At 39.1% G+C, this 19,784-nt stretch overlaps 1 protein-coding gene across 1 annotated transcript in view; it reads left to right on the top strand.

Annotated features, from left to right (window-relative positions):
* PNLIPRP3 (pancreatic lipase related protein 3) overlaps window positions 1–11,949 on the top strand; it is a 34,479-nt gene extending 22,530 nt beyond the window's left edge. The window contains exons 8-12 of the mRNA XM_014849268.3: window positions 2,365–2,483; window positions 4,929–5,061; window positions 8,181–8,292; window positions 10,661–10,828; window positions 11,101–11,949. Coding sequence (XP_014704754.2) covers window positions 2,365–2,483; window positions 4,929–5,061; window positions 8,181–8,292; window positions 10,661–10,828; window positions 11,101–11,164 — 596 coding nt within the window. The 3' untranslated portion in view covers window positions 11,165–11,949. The remainder of the gene's footprint in view (window positions 1–2,364; window positions 2,484–4,928; window positions 5,062–8,180; window positions 8,293–10,660; window positions 10,829–11,100) is intronic.
* Window positions 11,950–19,784: the final 7,835 nt, after the last annotated feature.

The following is a 19,784-nucleotide window of genomic DNA, read 5'->3' as shown; positions in this document are numbered from 1 at the left end:
ATTCTAAATATCTCACCACCTGATCACATATGGTCAGAATAGTTAGATGATGTAATTATTTGATCTTCCATTTGGCTGTTGTAGAGGAAAGATACATAGATCATGACATTGAGATTAGCTCACATTTCCTCTTCACTAGAGATAAATTACAAGTTTTAATATCTGTTCTGAAGGAATAAATGTGATTAGAAATATCTATTTGCAATGACTACTTAAAAAAAACAACTGATGAATCTACAGATGCTCAAAATGAGACTTAAAGCCAGGGCCGGCCCCGTGGTCAAGTGATTAAGTTCGTGTGCTCCGCTTCGGCAGCCCAGGGTTTCCCCGGTTCGGATCCTGGGCGCGGACATGGCACCGCTCGTCAGGCCATGCTGAGGTGGCATCCCACATGCCACACCTAGAAGGACCCACAACTAAAATATACAACTATGTCCTGGGGGACTTTGGGGAGAAGAAGGAAAAGAGAGAAGAAAAGGAAGATTGGTAACAGCTGTTAGCTCAGGTGCCAATCTTTAAAAAAAAAAGAAAAGGAATGAAAGCCAATTCCACCTAGTACAGAAAAGCAAAATTCATTCAAAAAAGGCCTATTATAAAACTTATTTCTCTTATTATTTTCCGTATTATGATTTAAAGTCCTTCTGTTAGGATAAAATATAGATCATAAGACTCCTTTGTGTACTAGATTAAGTGTTATACACAGAGCGTTTGAAATTCTGTAAAGAATTAATTCAAGTAAAACACATGTATCATATACTATCATTTTGAGACATTATAAGAGCTCCTACAACTTTATTGGATTAAAAGCACATTTATCATTCACGTTAAGTCTTTAGATGAGTTTTAAGACTTCAAGATGTTCTATTTTACATTATGTTTATTACTAAGAAACCACTTACTTTTAAAATTCGTAGTTCCTTATATTCTAACTAACCGTCTTGTCTAAATCACAATTAGTTGTGAATATAGTCTGTACATAAAGAAACCTGATGTAAGAGAAGTACTCATTAAAAAATAAGATGATGCCACTTATTGAGTTCTGCTTCTATACTGCATTTATGAAATTAGCTGTCTCAGTTATCTATTGCATAACGACAAAAACAGATAAAAAACATTCTTAAAAGAATGACGGTTTTATTGCCGTGATTCTGAGGTTCAAGATTCAGGCAGAGTTCTGCCAAGATTCTGCTTCGGGGTGAATCCACTGGGATAATTTGTGTGATTGTATCCAGCTGGAGGCTGAGCTGGGCTAAGCTGGGTGGGAAGGTCCAAGATGATCTTCCGTGTCTGGTTCTCCTCCGTAAGCGGTCTGTTAGCCTTCAGGGCCTCTCTCCCCAGCCAGTTAACCTGGGTTTCTTAACGTGGAGCCTGGATTCCAAGAGAGCAAGAGGGGAGGCTGGAAGGTCTCTTAAGACTGAGGCCCTGGAACGCTCACAGTATTAGTTCCTCCACATTCCGTTGGTCAGAAGAAGTCACAAGACTAGCCTGTAACCCAGGGAGTGAAAAAATAGACTCCATCTCCTGAAGGGAGGAATGGTAATATGATATTGCAGAAGGGCAAGGATCTGAGAAGGAGTGATTCATTGGAGGGCACTATTTATTATAGAATAATGATTTACCACGTATACTAAAACCAAAATCTAGTTTCTCAAAGATCAACCAAGCTGTGTAGGTCATTGAAAGAACAGTCCATGCCATACAATAAAAATGTTGTTATGTAAGGTAAAGAGAGTGTAAATGGCTAGAATGCTATGAGAACTTCAGACTACGCAAATGTATCTAGATCTATCTTATTTATTGTTGCAATGATCCTAACTATTGGTGGCAATAATGTTATGCCTGACAATGACAAAACGAATTTGTCTTCAGCATTCTTTATAATGGTCCCAGCTGTCACACCTTGAAACTCAGCTAAAGGGGTGTACGAGTTAACGTTGCTGGCTGTTTTGTGATTGAATAGGAGGGTATTCAGTCCTCCCTGCAGAAACAGGGAGACAGAATTAATTGGTCTAAGGTGGAGACGCTGTGTACACAGGGACACTTAAAGCTCTAAGTGCCTTTGTCAGAGATCTGGAAAGTGTTGGGGATATTAAGGTCAGAGCACAGAGCCACCTACATCTGCATTTGTTTGTTTACCCTGCTTGAGTGTCCCGTTAGATTCACACAAAGCTTCTTTGGTACAAAGAAAATGATACTTAATATTGATAAATGCTGTGCAGTATCCAAGCCCACACGCAAAGCCTAGCTGTCTAGACTCATCAGGAAACCGGCATTTAAAGTTACTTTTTCCAAGAAATGGTTCATGCTATCCGTTACCAGTTAATCAGTTCTTTGCTATCAGTTAATTGGAAATTGTTTCCACAGAAGTGACTTCCTTCTTTGATTGCAACCATGCCCGAAGTCATCGCTTTTATACTGAAAGCATCCTTGATCCTGATGCCTTTATTGCTTATCCTTGTAGATCCTACGAATCTTTTAAAGCAGTAAGTAAAGCATTTTGCAATGGAATTTAATCAGCAAGTCATTTTTTGAAGCATGATCAGCCAACTAAAAATTATGGCTTTGAGTATTTGGCAAAAAATGCATCTGCCTTTTTGGGAAATAATAGATTCTTTCTGTGCTGAGTACTGAACCGGAGCTGGGGTTGCTGAGGGGCTTAAATAACTAAACTAACTATTTGTATTCTGGTTGTTTCAGCTCTTTTGAAGATTATGTCAAATTTTGCTTTTTTGGCTATTTGTTATGCAGTAATTATATGCTACCATGTAAGGGGCATAAGTCCAGGGCAAAAAGTTTTCTGTGTATATATTTTAAATGTCATCTTCAAAGATGCCCGGAGAAGGCTGCACTAATCAATAGTTAGAATCAAACATATTGCTATTTACTTGGAACATAAAAACTATTTTGTTAAAATTTAACTATTTATACAGAGCTGAACTAAGGCACAGATAGCTCACGGGAGTTCCACACAGATCAAATCAATATGTGACGAAGTACCAGATCTGATTTTGCTTGAGTCATAAAACACACATTGCCAGATCTGAGCTAAACATATTTTTCACTTGGTTATCACTATGAAAAGGAGAAAAAAAATCTATTTTGTAGTGAGGAGTGGAAAGATTTTCTTTCTTGTGCTTTAGAGACCTAATTCCTCTTTTGTCAGGGTAGAAAAACGTGGGATTTCCAGCCAACGTTTATTGTAAGTAGTAGCACTTTGTGAACAAGTGCAATGTTGGGACAGGAATAAGCATTTCTCCCCTATTACAGAGCAAGGTGAGTGGTCACCCTCTGGCCATCTTCTCAGTTTCCTGAGCCAGTTGCCATCACTCGTAACGTGCCCTGGTGAACTGCCGTTCTCAGAAAGCTTGACAGCCAAGCACTGGCGTTTCCCCCTATAACCACCTTCTTCCGGCCCCGGATGCTGCTCTGAGTGGCTACAGGGTCCTGGCCTTTACTATACTGAAGGCTGGCCCTTAGAGTTACGGTATATTCAGTGATGATGGGGTTGTCTGCCTGACTGGAGAAGCTTAGGCTCCTGTGCCCATGGATGCTAATTATGGTTACAAACTAGAGAACGAGTCAATTTCCTCGATATGTTTTATTGTACTTTTACCCAAATAGCCAGAAAAATAAAATAAATAGAATAGAATAAAATCAAATCAGGAGGAGTTCTGGTTCCAGGCTGCCCGGGTTCGCGTTCTTGTTCCATTGCTTACTAGATGTGCAACACTGGACAGATTGTTTAACTTCTCTGCGCTTCAGTTTCCGCATCTGTAAAAGAGGAAGAGGAAAAGCATTATGACAATTAGGGGCTTTGTGAGGATCAATTGAGTTAATACAACGTAAAGTGCTGAGAACAGCGCCTGGCATAGGGTAAACACTCAGTAAATATGAGCTGTTATTATTTTTGTGAGATTTTTCCTTCATTAAAAATAGAGTTTGAAATGGGATGTTTCACTATAGTCCTAGCCCAAATGGCCATGGTTTAAACCCAAAAGTTCAAAATCTAAAATAGCAAATACTCAAGAACTGCTACACAGATTTTTTTAAAAAGTTAACATCTCGTTAGTTTTGCTTTAGATTTTAAAGCATACATATAATTAAAGGATTGAAGTACCTTGTATTTCCTCACTGTCTCCCCTAAGGCAGAATTTGAACTGAATCAGATATATATCAAATAAATAGCATCATACTCTAAGTATCTTTCTGGATTTGCTTTTTTTTTTGTTAAATGTTATAAATTTGAGATCTACGGTGATATATATCAATCTATGTATTTATTTTATAGGAATCAGCCACAATTTATTTATTCCTCCCCCCACTAATGTGAGTTTTGGTTGATTCCAGTCTTTGTTATTAAAAGCAATTCTGCCATAAAGACCTCTGCATATCTCCTTATGTCCTTGGGTAGAAGTTTTTCTGCGGCATATGATCGAAGCGTATGTGCCTTTCTGTCTTTATTAGAAATTACCAAATTGCTGTCTGCAATGTTTGTCCATTTATATTCCCATCAAAAGCAAATGAGAATCTCCCACTCCATGTCTTCACTAGTACTTGGTATTGCCAATTGTTTTAATTTTTGCAAATCTGCTGAGTATGAAATTGCCTGTTGTTTTAATTAGCACATCCCTGACAACTAGTAAGATCGAGCATTGTTTTACATAGCTATTGGCTATTTGAGTTTCCTCTAGTGTGGATTGTCTAGTCATATCATTTACCCATTTTTTTAACAGGCCATTTTTCTTTTTCCCTTCAGTTGTTTTGTTTTATTTGGTTTTGCTTTCGACCTGTTAGGCAACTTCGTCAATTGTAAATGCATGTACTTTATTTAGATTCCAAAGATTTATTACAGTTTGATAACTTATGTGTTTATTGAAGGACAACATTTCTAATTACATTTCTAATTGCCTCTTATTTTCTGTCACCAGGGAAATTGCTTCCATTGTCCCAAAGAAGGTTGTCCAACAATGGGTCATTTTGCTGATAGATTTCATGTCAAAAATAGGAAGCCTAATAGATCATATTATTTTTTAAACACAGGGGCTCTTTCCCCATTTGCCCGTAAGTATTGTAGCTAAGTTTTATTGTAATGCTTTAAGGTACTTATCTTTAAAAATTCAACAGTTTTTAATGAGTGTCTACTGAATAACTGGGCATTGGGCCAGACTCTGAGGATGCAATGAAGAACAATACAGTGAGTTTAGGCTAGTGGGGAAGACAGCAAAAATAATAATAATAATAATAATTCGCAGTTCCAATCTTGAGTAATAAACTTTGTGTTAGGAGAGGAAGGAGGAACTTCCACACCCAGGTCAGGGGAGCCTTCTGAGGGAAAGCGATTTCTAAGCTGGGTCTTGGAAGATGAATAAGAGGGCGAAGGAAATGGGGGTATTCCCAGCAGAAGGAACTGTGTGTGTGAACTCCAGGAGGTAAGAGCAGAAACTGAAAGAAGATCCCCTGCTGGGGCTGCAGAGACCAAGAGAAGAGTAATATGAAATGAGGAAGGGGAAGTAAATTGGGTCTAATAATGGAATTGTGTGCCATGTGGGGAGTTTAGGCTTTATCTTGGGGCTAATGGAAAGCCACTGAAGGGTATTAAGGATTATCAGATAGGTTTTTTGGAAATATCACTCTAGTTGCTGCATGGATAATAGGGGGACAAGCTGGAGGCCGAGTGACTGTTAGAATCATTCACCCCTCACTAGTATGTGAGGTGATGGATGTGTTAACTAACCTTACTGGGGTATCATTTCACAACGTATGTATATCAAATCATGTTGTACACTTTAAACTTATATGATGCTATATGTCAATTATATCTCAATAATGATGGGAGAAAAATAGAGAACAGTTGTTGCGACAAACCAGGCAGAAAAGCAGAGAGAAGTGAAGAGATTACACAGATGGTTAGGAGGTAGAAGCAGAAAGGAACCTGGTGAATGGATTTGACGAATGCAGAAAAAAGAGAAGTCAAGGATGATTCTGGCTGGGTGGATGAAGTCCCATCCACTGAACTGGGTAACTCAGGGAGAGAGGCTGGTTCGGAGTAAGTTGGGCTCAGTCTCTGACCTGTTAGGTTTGAGATGCCTTTAGGACTTGGGAGTGCGCATGCCCACCAGACAGTTGGAGATACCGGTCTCAGCCTCTGGAGATCACTGTGATCTACAGATAGAGATTTGAGAGTCACTCATATTTAGACAGTAATCAGAGCTGTGAAAGTGGATGATATAATTACCCAAGAAGAGTGTGTCAAATAAAAAGAAAGAGCCAAGAAAGCGGCCCCTGTAAAGGAGACTGAGGACTGAGCGGAAAGAGAGAGAAAGAAGATAAACTGGTGGGGTAGTAGTCAAAGGAGCCAAGAGAAGAAAGAGACGAGGAAGAGAGGCTGCATCAGTGCATGAGATGTGCTAAAAGGTCAAATGAGACAGGGACCCAAAGGGCTCACTGGGTGAAAAACCAGTTCAGTCATTGGTGAGCTGGGGGAGAAAGGTTTCAGTGGAGAGGGAAGAGAGGGAGCTGTATTTCTTTTTTTTAATTTACTTTAATTATTTTATTGAGGTCATATTGGCTTACAAAATTATGTAAATTTCAGGTGTACATTATTATATTTCACTTTCTGTACAGACTGCATCATGTTTCATAGCAATAGTCTAGTTTTTATCCATCACCATACGTATGTGTCCCTTTTCTCCTTTCACCCTCCCTCCACCCCTTTCTGCTCTGGTAGCCACCAATCTGTTCTCTGTATCTATGTGTTTGTTTATCTTCCACATATGAGAGAAATCATACAGTATTTGTCTTTCTCTGTCTGACTTATTTCACTTAACATAGTACCCTCAAGGTCCATCCATGTTGTCGCAAGTGGTGTGATTTTAGCTCTTTTTATGGATGAGTAGTATTCTATTGTATATGTGTGTGTGTGTGTGTATATAAATATATATATATATGTTTATGTATACCACATCTTTATCCATTCACTTATTGATGGGCACTTGGGTTGCTTCCACATCTTGGCTATTGTGAATAATGCTGCATTGAACATAGGGGTGCATAAATCTCTTTGGATTCTTGATTTCATTTTCTTTGGATATATACCCAGTAGTGGAATAGCTGAATCATATGGTATTTCTATTTTTAATTTTTTGAGAAACCTCCATACTGTTTTCAATAGAATGGATTGAAGAGGGAAAGAGAAATCTTTGGCAATGACTAACACATGAATTAAAAATTCTCTCTGGTAGATTTTTCCCTTTTCAGATGCTTTCCAAACAGCTTTATGAAGAATTTCATTTTGCGATGTGTTATTAAGCATACAACAATTTCAGAATTCGGAACGAAAGATCTATTTACCTCTACATTTTTAGAAAATTACACTGGACCATCTGCAAGGGAAGTATCCCATTGGCAGGCTTTGTGCCGACGCAGACCTGTGCTGCTAGGCCATTCCTAGCACACATCCCTGCAGGAGGGGACGGGACAGTTCACTTCACCTCCACGTAATTTCCAAAGCACAGACCTTCTTGCCCGTAGGTTTTCTAGATTTTTTCTGGATTAGTTGTCAAACTATGACAAATAAAAACCCAGCTAAGGAAAGTATATCTGCCACAGAATGCAAAGGAAATGGATAAAAGAGACACACACTTCCATTTTAAGAAGTCATAAAAATGCCTGGAGAATTAAAGAATTTTCTTGTAAAATATCATTAAACTATTTATTTTTGGAAAATTAAATGTGGACATTTATATGTATTTTTAAATGTAGTTTTTCAGCAAATTCGCACAATCTAAAGTTGTATTTTTTCCTGAACATGAGCAGCCTTGTTCCGTTTTAACTCTGAAAACTTGCGTTTCCATTAAAGTGTCCAGGATGTCATGCTTTCCATACTTTTTTTTTGAGGAAGATTAGCCCTGAGCTAACATCTGCTGCCAATCCTCCTCTTTTGGCTGAGGAAGACTGGCCCTGAGCTAACATCCATGCCCATCTTCCTCTACTTTATACGTGGGACGCCTGCCACAGCATGGCTTGCCAAGCAGTGTGTAGGTCCACACCCGGGATCTGAACGGGCAAACCCAGGGCCACCAAAGCAGAACGTGCACATTTAACCACTGCGCCACCCGGCCGGACCCACTTTTCACATGTTTTTAACCCTTCGTTTTCTTTCTTTTTTGCTTTATTTCCAGGTTGGAGGCACAAATTGTCTGTTAAACTCAGTGGAAACAATATCACTCAAGGGAGCATATTTCTCCGTGTAGGTGGAGCGACTGGGGGAACAGAAGAGTTTGTGATGGCCAGGTAGGTAAGGACAAGGAGCTGGCAGGCGACACAGCACCGGCGCTTGCTTACACTGGCTCAAGAAGCAGCTCAGTCTTTTCTTTTCCTATGCTACCACAGGCTAACATGTTATATTTGCTTTCCTTTTCACTTCATGTTTTCCAGATATAAAATAGACATCATAATATCTATTTTCTTCACAGTTCCAGCTACAAACAGAAAACATTAGGTAATGATAACATGAAAATACAGGTCTAGATGATAAAGCAAGTGGAAAAAAATTGACAGTAAACAAGATATATTTTTAATCCAGTCCATTAATGTTACACAAATTAGAGCATATATTTCTGTTTGTGTAGGTTACAAATTACTCATGAAATAAGACATTTACATCGGTCGCCAAAGTTTTAATAAGCTATCCATGTAGTACCCACAGATACAGGACGGGTGTTGGAATAATCAAAAGTAGGAATAATTCAGTAGAGACATTCCCTATGTATCTTGGGCTAAGGTCCCTTTTATCTTGAGTTTTCCTTAACCTTTTCTTTGATCAGCCTTAGCGTTTTTGTTTTCCATATTTCACTTTGATTGTTTAATCCCATAATTCATTTCAGAATTAGCGTTCTGCACACTAATTAGATGCTACCTTTTTGCGAATTGACGAATGGATTAGATGGTCAGCCTCTGGGATTTCCGTCATCTTCAAACACCGGGCGGAGACATGAGAAGCAGGGATTTGGTGCTTATTTTGTCAGCTGAGAGATGCATCAGAGTGCTCACTCTGGCAGAGTTTGAGCCCATCACCTTGCCTCGGTGCCACTGCCTGTAAATACGGGTTCAGTCAATGATCATCTGCATCTGGTTAATTCACAGGCTCCACGTCTTTCTCTAGCCGTGTCCCCACCATTTGGCTCCATTCACCTTCGGCTCAGCCAGGATGCACTGATTGCGCCACCCACCATTGAATAGATCCCATGCTTTCCTCCCTTCCTGACTTCACGACCATGCTGTTCCTTTGTTCCAAATACCCTTCCCTGTCTTAGCAGATCCCACTTCTGCCTGTTCTTCATGTCTCCATTAAGCTACTACTCTGAGAGCAGTTCGACACAATCGTCTGCCTGTGGCTCTGAGGCACTCGGGACACTGCCTAAGGATATGCGGTGTGTGCCCTGCGCAGAGGCGCCTGGCGTGGGGCAGGCGGGGAGGAATAGGCAATCCCGGCCTTTTTCAAGATTCCTGAAAATGTTTTGACATCTCCGTATTTCTTTCGCTAATGTCTGAAGAAGCTGTTGTAATGTCGTGGCGTAGTTCACCCAATCCTCTTTTAAGAATAATTAAGCTGATTTCAGATTCATAGTAGATGTCTCATCTTGAAATGAAGCCAGCTAAATGAATTTGTATGCTAGTCTATTCCTATTCTTTGGTCAAGCTTTAAGAGCCTGGCTTCACTGTAAAGTATATCTTAGTTGTTAGAGCTTCCAACGACACTCTTGTGAAGGGCTGCACTGTGTGTGCCCTGAGTGAAGGCAGTGCATGCAGCGACAGGGAAATTACCCCTAAGAACCCGGAAGAAAAATTGCCTTCTGATAATTACGTCAATTAATTCTACACGTAATAGAATAAGATAGGCTCTAGGAATAGTAACATTCATTCATTCAACAAACATTTGAATGCCTACTGTGTACCAGGAATTGTTCCAATTGCTGAGGATACAGACACAGGTCTTACTCTTCTGGAACTTATATTCCAGTTAGAGGAGATAGGCAATAAATTAACAAAGGAACAAGGAAATAGCAGGAATAAAGAAATCTCATTTGGCCTAATTCTGACTTGGATTAAATATGCCTTATGCCTCAAGATAATCCACTTTGCTTTATTGCCATGCTCACCAAAACTTCTTTCGATCACTAGTTTGGTTACGCAATTTTTTTAATACAGATAAAGAAGGTACCAGGGAAAGAGAAAGAGAACATTTTGGTTAATATAAAGGAAGCATTTCCCATTGTGAACTGATAAACAGGCTTCTGGTTTATAGATCAGTTTTGTGTGAATTTAGTCCATCACTGACAGTTTGGTCACTTCCTGGTGTCAATAAAATCTGGTTTCTGATACTAAAAAGCCGAGACCGGATCTTTCATTATGGAGAACTCACCAACATAAGGCCCCTGTAGGCATCCCCGAAATCAACTAGTCAAGCTTCCCATTCACCTCATCCTTATTTCAAGCTCTAGAACCATGCTGTTCAATGTGAATGGAAAGAATAAATCTCCTACAAGCAAATGCCAGCAAGTGCAACTTTCTCTTCCGTGGCACACACACAGATGTTGTCTTTCACTTCAGCCCTGTGAATACGAGTGCAAACTTATGAGTTTTATTTTTCTGTTTGCAGTGGAACACTTAATCCAGGCATGACTTACACAAAATTAATTGATACTGAAGTTAACATTGGAAACATTACAAATATCGAGTTCATTTGGAAGGAACATTCATTTGGACATTCTCAGAATAAGTTGGGAGCAGAAATGGTGACAGATGTATCTGGAAAATATGGATATGAGTAAGTATTACCTTTTCCTTTGCATTTTCAAACATAGTTAAAATTTTATAAATGGCATTTATAACCCACATATGATTTGAAATTTGCAACTAGTATGAAAATTTGTTCACCTAGAAATTTTGCAATTAAAGAAAAGGAAACATTTTAAAAATCAATACTGTATTTGCACAAGTGTTTACAAAATAATAACTCATTAAATTAAGAGATCTACCAATATCATTTTTCCCCCTGGAATCATATTAATATCCTTTTTGCCCTTTAAAATTTTTCAGATCTACCTTCTGTAGTCAAGACATTATGAGACCTAATATTGCCCAGATCCTGAAACAGTGCTAATCTCAGATATAGTTTTGATGGACTTATTCAGTGGAAGCAATGAAAAAAGACTTTCCTTCCAGTTGGTATCCAGACCACACTTGGCCTTTGTAAATGAGAGAAAAGTACAGTTGTTTTTTCTGTCTAGAATATTTTTATCATTGGTAAACTTTTTATGTATCTTAAAAACAGACAGCCCTGGCGTGGAGTACAGTACTGTGATCTATAGGAATCTGGATATCAGGGACAAAATAGAGCTGCGTTGGAATTACCCTAAATAAGAGGAGGGGATGCAATTACAGCAGTGTAAACCCACCGGGCAAAAGGGAGACTCTGTCTGGTTAGTTTCTGAAGTACCTTTTGAGTATTTCCAGGTAGAATAATCATTGTTCTAAAATGATTGAAAGAATATTTATTACGTTGTACTATCTTGCTAAGACAAATTATGGCTATAGTTCATGATGTATAGTACATTATAACCCTGTGGGTTGATACTTCTATCTGTTAATAATGAAAACTTATATGAGTACATTAGTATTTCAGAGGCACTCCTTGGTCTTCAGGGCGTGTGTGAGGTAAGAGAGATTTTGGAGCTTATCTATGCTGTTCATCAGTTAGCAATGGGTCCTGGGCATCACCAGCCCCTTCTTCCAGAAGCCCCCTGCCACAGGGGAAGTACTCAGCTCCCTGGGCCTTGAAGTCCCCCTTGCACATTTGTATTTAGCCTAAAGGAAGCATTTCATTTGTAAAGCACTTGACTAACGCTTTGTGTTTGCAATAAAAATTTTGTAATATTTAAATGTGTCAATTGTGTTTTTTTCTTTTATTTTGCTCCAATTTCTTCTAATTCAGTTGTTCTTATTCAGTGAAAATGAAAAATGAATGTTTTTATTTGCTTTGTTTCCTGTCACTGAGCTCAGAGTTTAGCCCATAGCACTGTGCTATAAATATTGTTGAAAAGAAATGATGACAGATGCTCTGCAGAGGGTTTCTTGATTCTCCTTGGTGCCTCGTGCCAGCTGAATCTTAAAAAGAGACCCATGGTGTACATAAACTCGAACTGTGGCAGAAAGCAGAGAACAAAGTGAGGTGGCTCCTCCCATCGTGCAAGTAGGAGATAGAAGATAGATTGGAGCACAAGGCTTGGTGGAAGCAGGAAGGGCGATGGGACCATTTGGCATGATCCGGCTGAGTGACCTACCCTAACTGGTGGGCATGTCAGCCCTAGACGCAGACCAGCCCAGGAACAGGGGGGCCATGAGCACTGTGTCCCAGCCCCAACACTCCTTAGCAAGCAGCCATCGAGTCAGCTCCATGGCTCTGGGGGAGGGAAACATTCCTGTGAGAGCAGCTGTCCTGAGCCTGCACTGCTCTCTGCTCAGCCTTCCTTCCTTTCAGGAAGGCCTTGGCCAACAGCAAGAAGAGTTATGGATCAAGACACCACGTTAGGCTCTGGGAGTCCTGGCCTGCCTCCTTGCCCAAGAGGTCTTTTAGCCGGGTTTTCTAAGCTTGAAAAGACAAATGGGAGTCAATTAACTTCCAGGAACTCTATTTTAATAAAGTATAGATTTTCTGTTCCATAGTTCTTAATATCTGTCCCCTTTTTTGCATTGTAAGAATGTTGTGAGGATGAAAAATAGTGCCTGGGCTATCTAGGCAAAGGGATTCTGAAAGTTCAAGGTGACAACATTACTTTCTGTGTGTATTGTTCCCTAGGAAAGCTCTAAAAAATGATTCCCTTTCTCCCTGAGTGCCCCACATTAACATAGTATTTGGGGCCAGTAAATGTTGGGGCAAGGACTATTAGGAAATTCTTTTGCTTCTTGAACAAACTGCCATTAGTGCTGAAAAGTGACTTGCAATCCAATTAGCCATTTAGTTCCTCCACTCCCCATCGCCATGGATTCACACTCATACCATGTCATCATGTCACCCGCAAATGCCTGCCTCCAAATTTGCTAATCAGAGCCTCCCCTTCTCTGGAGCAACCACCATTGCCTCCCTTCAGACTCACCCAGTGACATTCTCAGACCTCTTTGCAACTTCTGATCCATTACTCTTCTACTTCTTTCACCCCAGTTGTTAAATCAACCAGGTCACTTTTCCTGTAAAATTTCTCACATTCAACTGATGGAATCCCCTGGTACCCCTTAGCATATTTCTCTATCTGTATGTATCCTATAAATTAGTACTTGGGTTGGGGAACTTGATGAGATTCAGGTTCCTCTCTGCTGGGAAGTGGGGAGTGACCACTTGCCTGCTGTCCTGCAGGATGGGCAGTGTCTGCACCTTACTCACAGCTCTCAAGTTAACTGCTGACGGTTTTTTTTTTCCCCTCTAATTTAAAGGATTATATATGTAGTATGACTTTATAAATTTGAAACAGCTGCACCAGTTAGAGTTGCAGGTAAAATAGAACCTTGGATGGCTTGGAATCTAGTTGTTAAATGTCAGGCTAAGGGGAGAAAGAGGCCTGGAAGCAGGTTCACAGGGTTCGCGCTGTGGGAGGACTGGAGGAAAGGGGCTGATGGGTGTGTAAAGATCCAGTTACAGAAGAGGCATTGAACTCTGTACCATGCCTAGGGCTGGAGGAGGTGGATAATAAATGCCCCTGCAGAAGAGAAGGAAAATTCAGATACCTGGCTGAGTTGTGTGATTATTTCCCCAGGCTCCTCAGCTCAGAGTGATTAATAGGAATTACCCTGCTTGATAGAGCCCTCAGGTTTTGTTGACTCTGCCTCTCTCTAGAACAAGCACAGGGTCTCAGGAACAGAAGCATAACTTATGCCAAGTTCTTGTTTCCCAGCCTTTTGAAACCTAAACTCTTGGTAGATAATCATAAAAATCTCATGTCTCTCCTGGGGTCCTTACTCCTCCACTTGGGAAAATCTACCTTTTTTCATACACCCTCTGGCCAAAAAGATTTTGTAAATCTTTACTTTCTGTAGATTGTGTAATAAAAATGATAGGTGTGCTTTGTGTTGCATTGTGTTATTTTTTTTTTACCAAAATACATACTTATAATACCAGATGGGCTTTTAAAAAAAATTTTACACATGCTTCTCTAAGAGTTCTGCTCTAATTGATTTAAGTCTTATACTCAGGAGAGTGGAGTCTCTCTACCAGATTTTATTCCAAAGTGAGACACCGAATGTCTATGTAGATGGGGCCAAAGATTTTTGCCAAATGCTTTCTTCCTTGTACAACTTACTTTCTACATTTGAGTTTTGCAAACATTTAGCCTTTACATAGTCATGTGTTTTTCTTTTCATAGACTTTTCTTCATTAGTCCATTTAACAAACATTTGTTATGTGCCAGGCATTGTGCTAAGTAATGAGATTGGATGAAAAACAAAGAAATGGTTCCTGCTCTTGAGGTCTACACAGAGGGAAAGGAAATCGTTGGTTATAATCCATCATGGCAAGAATTGTCATAGAAGCAGACACAGAGATGAGAGCTGCATAGAAAAAACCAGCTTACCTGATGACTCTGAGGACCTTCGCCCCCTGCCATTGATCTCCTATGGAAGCAATAACGACAGAGAAAGAAACCAGTAGGTTTTCATTTCTGGATTCTGTGGTTACTACATATATTGTTATACGTGATCCCATTTTGGAATTCAGTGTACTTCTTTTCCAGTAGCTGTGGTCCTGGAGGAATAGAACTGACATTTCACTCATCCATGCACACATATCTATCCATCAAGAGCCTATTGACTGTCAACTGTGGCCAGAGAAGCAATAATTTCCTTGAGGGTCCCAGGAAGAGGGAGCAAAGGCCATGCCCAATAGATTTAGGATGACGCCAACCAGAGCATGACAAATCCACTCATCTCAGGCTTGAGTCTGACACACTCCAGTGGTCCTAACTGAGTCAACTGCAGAACAAAGCCCATTGATCATGAAGACAGATGCAATTACCAAACGTCAATCCATCATTTAGGAAAAACCACAGCAAACCTAACATCCAAAATAACTTAAGGCTAGAGTTGGGTGAGTGTGTGGAGGACAAGAATGCCACTTACAAGTAAAGGAGATACCATTATTTCCTGAGTTTAGCTCAGAGAGCATGTAGGCAGCAGGGGATGCTCCAGACACTGTTGGTTTATATGAGACAAGACTCTCAAGCTCTTTGTTTAAATAAGCACTTTATCCGAATCAGAATACCACATGGAAGTGTGAGGAAAGGGGAGAGTCAGGGATTCTCTTCTAGTTTAAAATGAAAAGGTACGCGTATTTATAGCTTCTGTGGAGCAGAAAGGAATTTCAATTTTATTTCCACAACAAAACACTTTAGTCAACCAATCAGAATTGGATCTTTTACAGGTTGAGGGTTATTTTCACAGGATATACCATCAATATCTAACGTCCAGGTGTTTTACTAACAACACTTTCATTATGCACAATGCCATTTGCTTTTTCTCTGAAGCCGCAGAGGAAAATGCAGCATTTTCTGTCTTATTTACAAAGGTTTCTTTCACCAGCATTTACAAAGCCCCATGGATTTTCAAGGCCAGAAACAGTCATTCCATTGGTTGTCACAACGAGAAAGAGACAGGCCCAAGGAAGCCAAAACACACAACTGGAAAAAAGAAAAATGCAGGACACACATGGAATATGGGGCACATTCTATTTTGTACCAACAATGCAGATGATGTTTTTGAAATCTCGGAAATAGAAGTTTATTTCTTTTTGAATTTCCACAATATCTTAAAATTTGATGTAGTGAATAGAACGTGGAATTGTGAATTCGAGGATCTAAGGTCTGGCCCTGATTCCAGAATCAATTAATGAAGTGGACTTGAGGAAATAATTTCTCCTCTTTGAGCTTCAGTGTGTCCACCTGTAAAACGAAGATAATATTTATGATTTCTGGGGTTGCTTTCTCATTCTGAAATCCTTTGGCTAATCAGGCGAAGGTGTGTCTACATGAATGAATGGATAGATGGGGAATCAACCAATAAAAAATAAAATTTGGATTTTCTTGCGTGTTCACAATTCTCCTCAACTATACAAAGTCTAACTAGGTATTCATATGTTTTTAAGAGGTACACTGATTGTACCTAATAAATTCATGTTTTCTTAAAGTTTGATATGTCCTTTTATAGTGGAAAGCCTTGCTTATAGGAGTTTAATATATTTACTAAGCACCTCTCTAGTGGAAGAGTGAGCATATTGTGTCGTCCAGCAACAGCTTTACAGTCAGCAAACCACTTTCCAACACTGTATGCATGTTCAATAAATCAAACCTCTATGTGCAGTGAAAGTTTTAGTTCTCAAGATCTCATTATCTCACTCTAGTTAAAATTCTGGGTTGGAACCAATCTTGAAATTTAAGAATAACAGCATATGTAAAGGTAGACTATCATTTAAACAAACTTCTCCTCATTGAATTGTTGCTCTTCGAGGAACAGTGTATATCAGGCTGTAGAAAATTTGGAGGACGTTTCATTTTCTTCGCCATGAATTACAACTAGTGAAGAAAGCCCTGGACTCCTCCCTAGTTTACTGTGGATTTCCCCACGGTAGTTTCCCCCAAGTTTCAGCTGGGACAGGGACTGCACCTGTGGAACGGAGCCGGGGCACGCACTAACTATAACAGAGATCCTTTGACTTCACAGAATCTCCAGGGCATGGGAGCAGAAAGGGCACACGTTGTGGATGTGCTCCAGGCATCTGTCATCAGGTTATACAAGAACTTACAGGTCTGATCAGACTCTGTTTCGATGTAATTGCTGTTGGTGTAGTAATCAATAAAGACATTTCTCTCGAGAGATTGAACTTTCCCCTTGGTTGAACAGCAACCAATACTGTGTGAGGACAACAACATTTAAGCTATGTTTACAAACCAATTTAACACAACTAACTGGTCAGTTTGTTTTTAAAAAGTGACAAAATCATTTTAGTCAAGCAACCAAGTTGACTTTTTTAAACAGAATTTCACCAGTTATTGATTTCAATATATCAATATGCCAAATCATCCAACATATTACATTGTATATATGTGACAAGAGTGTTATGGAGTAAATAGAAAGCTAGAAAGAGATATTGTAACTTGCCTGTCATGGGGTTAAATAGTTACCTTGATTAGTATTTTATAGGACAACGTTTGATGTAGTAAGTTTCTATAACAACTCTTCATATTAAATTTAGATCACTCACAGCGAAAGGACAATAGATAGCTCTATGACAACTGGGTTAAAATTAGATGCATTTCCAGCTTTACATAACTATGGAAAAGTTCCATGACTAATAAATCTTTGAAGTGCTGATACTTCATGCATTGGGTGGGGCAAAACCCTGCCATTTCTTTGTAGCCCTTGTCATGGGAGTAACTCATGTTTGCAGAGATGCCGCAGGTCTTTAATCCTGAAACTTCATGTCCTCTCCTTCGGTTGTTCGCTCCACTGACAGCAGGCTGGGCTTCCTCACTACCCGGGAGGTTAGAAGGAGGATCGGTGGGGCCATTGGGTGAACCACAGGTTGGTAAAGAGAGTGAAAGCTGGACAGCTACACTAAATGTACACAGGGTAACCCAGGTCACCTGCGAGTATAGAAAGGAAGCCCCTGGGAGAAAGGGGCTGCCACAATTTGCTTTCATTTAAACTTCTTTTTATTGAAGTGTAACATACAGACAAGAAAGTGCACAAATTATCAATGCACAGCTCAATGCATTTTTTCAAAGTAAACAAACTCATGTAAATTAAGAAAAAAAGAACATTAATGGCATTACAGAAGTCTCCTTTGTGCTCCCTCTTAATCATTACTCACCGAAAGGTAACCACTATTCTGATTTCTATCACTATAGGTTAGTTTTGCTTATTTTTTTAAACTTGACATAAAGGGAATCATACAGGATTTGTTCGTTCTTAGTTTGTCTAACATTATGTCTATAAGATTGTTGCCAATAGTAATAGTTTGATCTTTTTCAGTGCTGTATAGAATTCTTTTGCATGACAATTTATTTATCTGTTCTACAATTCATGAACACCTAGGTTGTTTCTGGTTTGAGGTCATTACACATAATGCTTCTATGAATATTTTTGTATGTATGAATATTTTTGAATATTTACTTTGTATGCACCATTTTGGCTAAAAACCTAGGAAAGGAATTTCAGGTTCATGAAGTATGCACATATTCAGCTTTCCTGGGAACTGCCAAGAAGCTCCCCAGGGGAGTGTAGCCATTTAACTCCCATCGGCACTATTGAGAGTCCTCTTTGCCCCCCCAGCCTCACCACACTTCCTATTGTTAGCCCTTTTAATTTAGCCATTCTGGTGAGTGTGTAATGATATCTCTTTTTGGTTTTAATTCGAATTTATCTGATGACAAATGGTGTAGAAAGCATCTTTCCATGTCCTTATTGGGCATTTACATATCCTCCTTTGTAATTGTTAAACGTTTATGCCCGTTCTCGATTCCTCTGTCTTTCTTTCTTTTTCTCATTGACTTATAGGAGTTTTTTAATACATTGTGGATATGAATCCTTTGTTGGGTATATGTATTACAAATATCTTCTCCCTGTCTATGGCTTGCTTTTTGCCTTTTTACTCTCTAAATAGTGCTTTTTGATGAACAGAAGTTCCTAACTTTAATCCATGGTAAGTTGCATTTATTGATCTTTCTCTTGATGATTACATTTTTATGTTCTGATTAAGAAATCTTTTACTACTTCAGATTCATGCAGATAATCTCCCAGGTTATCTTATAAAGCTTTAGTGTTTTATTTTTAAAACTAAGAAATTATTTTTCAGTATAGTGTGAGGTAAGGGGAAGCTCCATTTCAATATGGATGTTTGATGGATCCATTTATTGAGAAGGTAACCTTTCCCCCACCGAATTGCACTGACACCTTTATCATAAATTAGATTATTTACATGTACCTAGGTCTGTTTCTGGACTCTTTGGTTTCATTGATCTTTTGGTCTATCTTTGTGCTCATATCTTACTGTTTTAATTATTGCGTCTTTATAATTAATATTGACATCTGGCAGTGCAAGTTGTCCCAACTTTGTTTTTATTTTTCAAGGTTGCCATTACTCTTCGTTAACCTTTCTCATTTCCATGTAGCTTGTTTGGGGCAAATTAACATCTTTATAATACTGAGCATTTCAATCCATGGTCGTGGTATATTCCTCCATTTAGTTAGTCTTCTTTAATTCCCTTCTAGATGTCCATAGAATTTCTTAATCTGTGCCTTAATATGTTTCATCAGTTCTTTAAAATAAAATTGTATATATTTAAGGTGTACAACCTGATGATTTGATATCATGAAATGATTACTACAGTCAAGCTAATTAACGTATCTTCTCCTCACATAGTTACCCTTTTTGTGTGTGTGTGATGAGACTACCCGAAATCTTTTAGCAAATTTCCATTATTCAACACTATTATTATCTGTGGTATTAGATCTTTAAACTTATTCATCATATATAATTCCAACTTTGTACCCTTGACTGACATCTCCTCATCCCCCCATTCTCCCATTCTACTCTCTGCTTCTATGCATGTGACTTTTTAAGATTCCACATATCAGTGAGATCATGCAAGTTTTTTTCTTTCTGTGTCTGGCTTATTTCATAATGTCTTCCAGGTTTATCCATGCTGTTTCAAATGGCAGGATCTCTTTCTTTTAAAGGC

Source organism: Equus asinus, chromosome 2 (genome assembly GCF_041296235.1).
Source record: "Equus asinus isolate D_3611 breed Donkey chromosome 2, EquAss-T2T_v2, whole genome shotgun sequence".
NCBI lineage: Eukaryota > Metazoa > Chordata > Mammalia > Perissodactyla > Equidae > Equus > Equus asinus.
The sequence above is the reverse complement of the archived record's forward strand: the minus strand, read 5'-3'. Positions and strand labels throughout refer to the sequence as shown.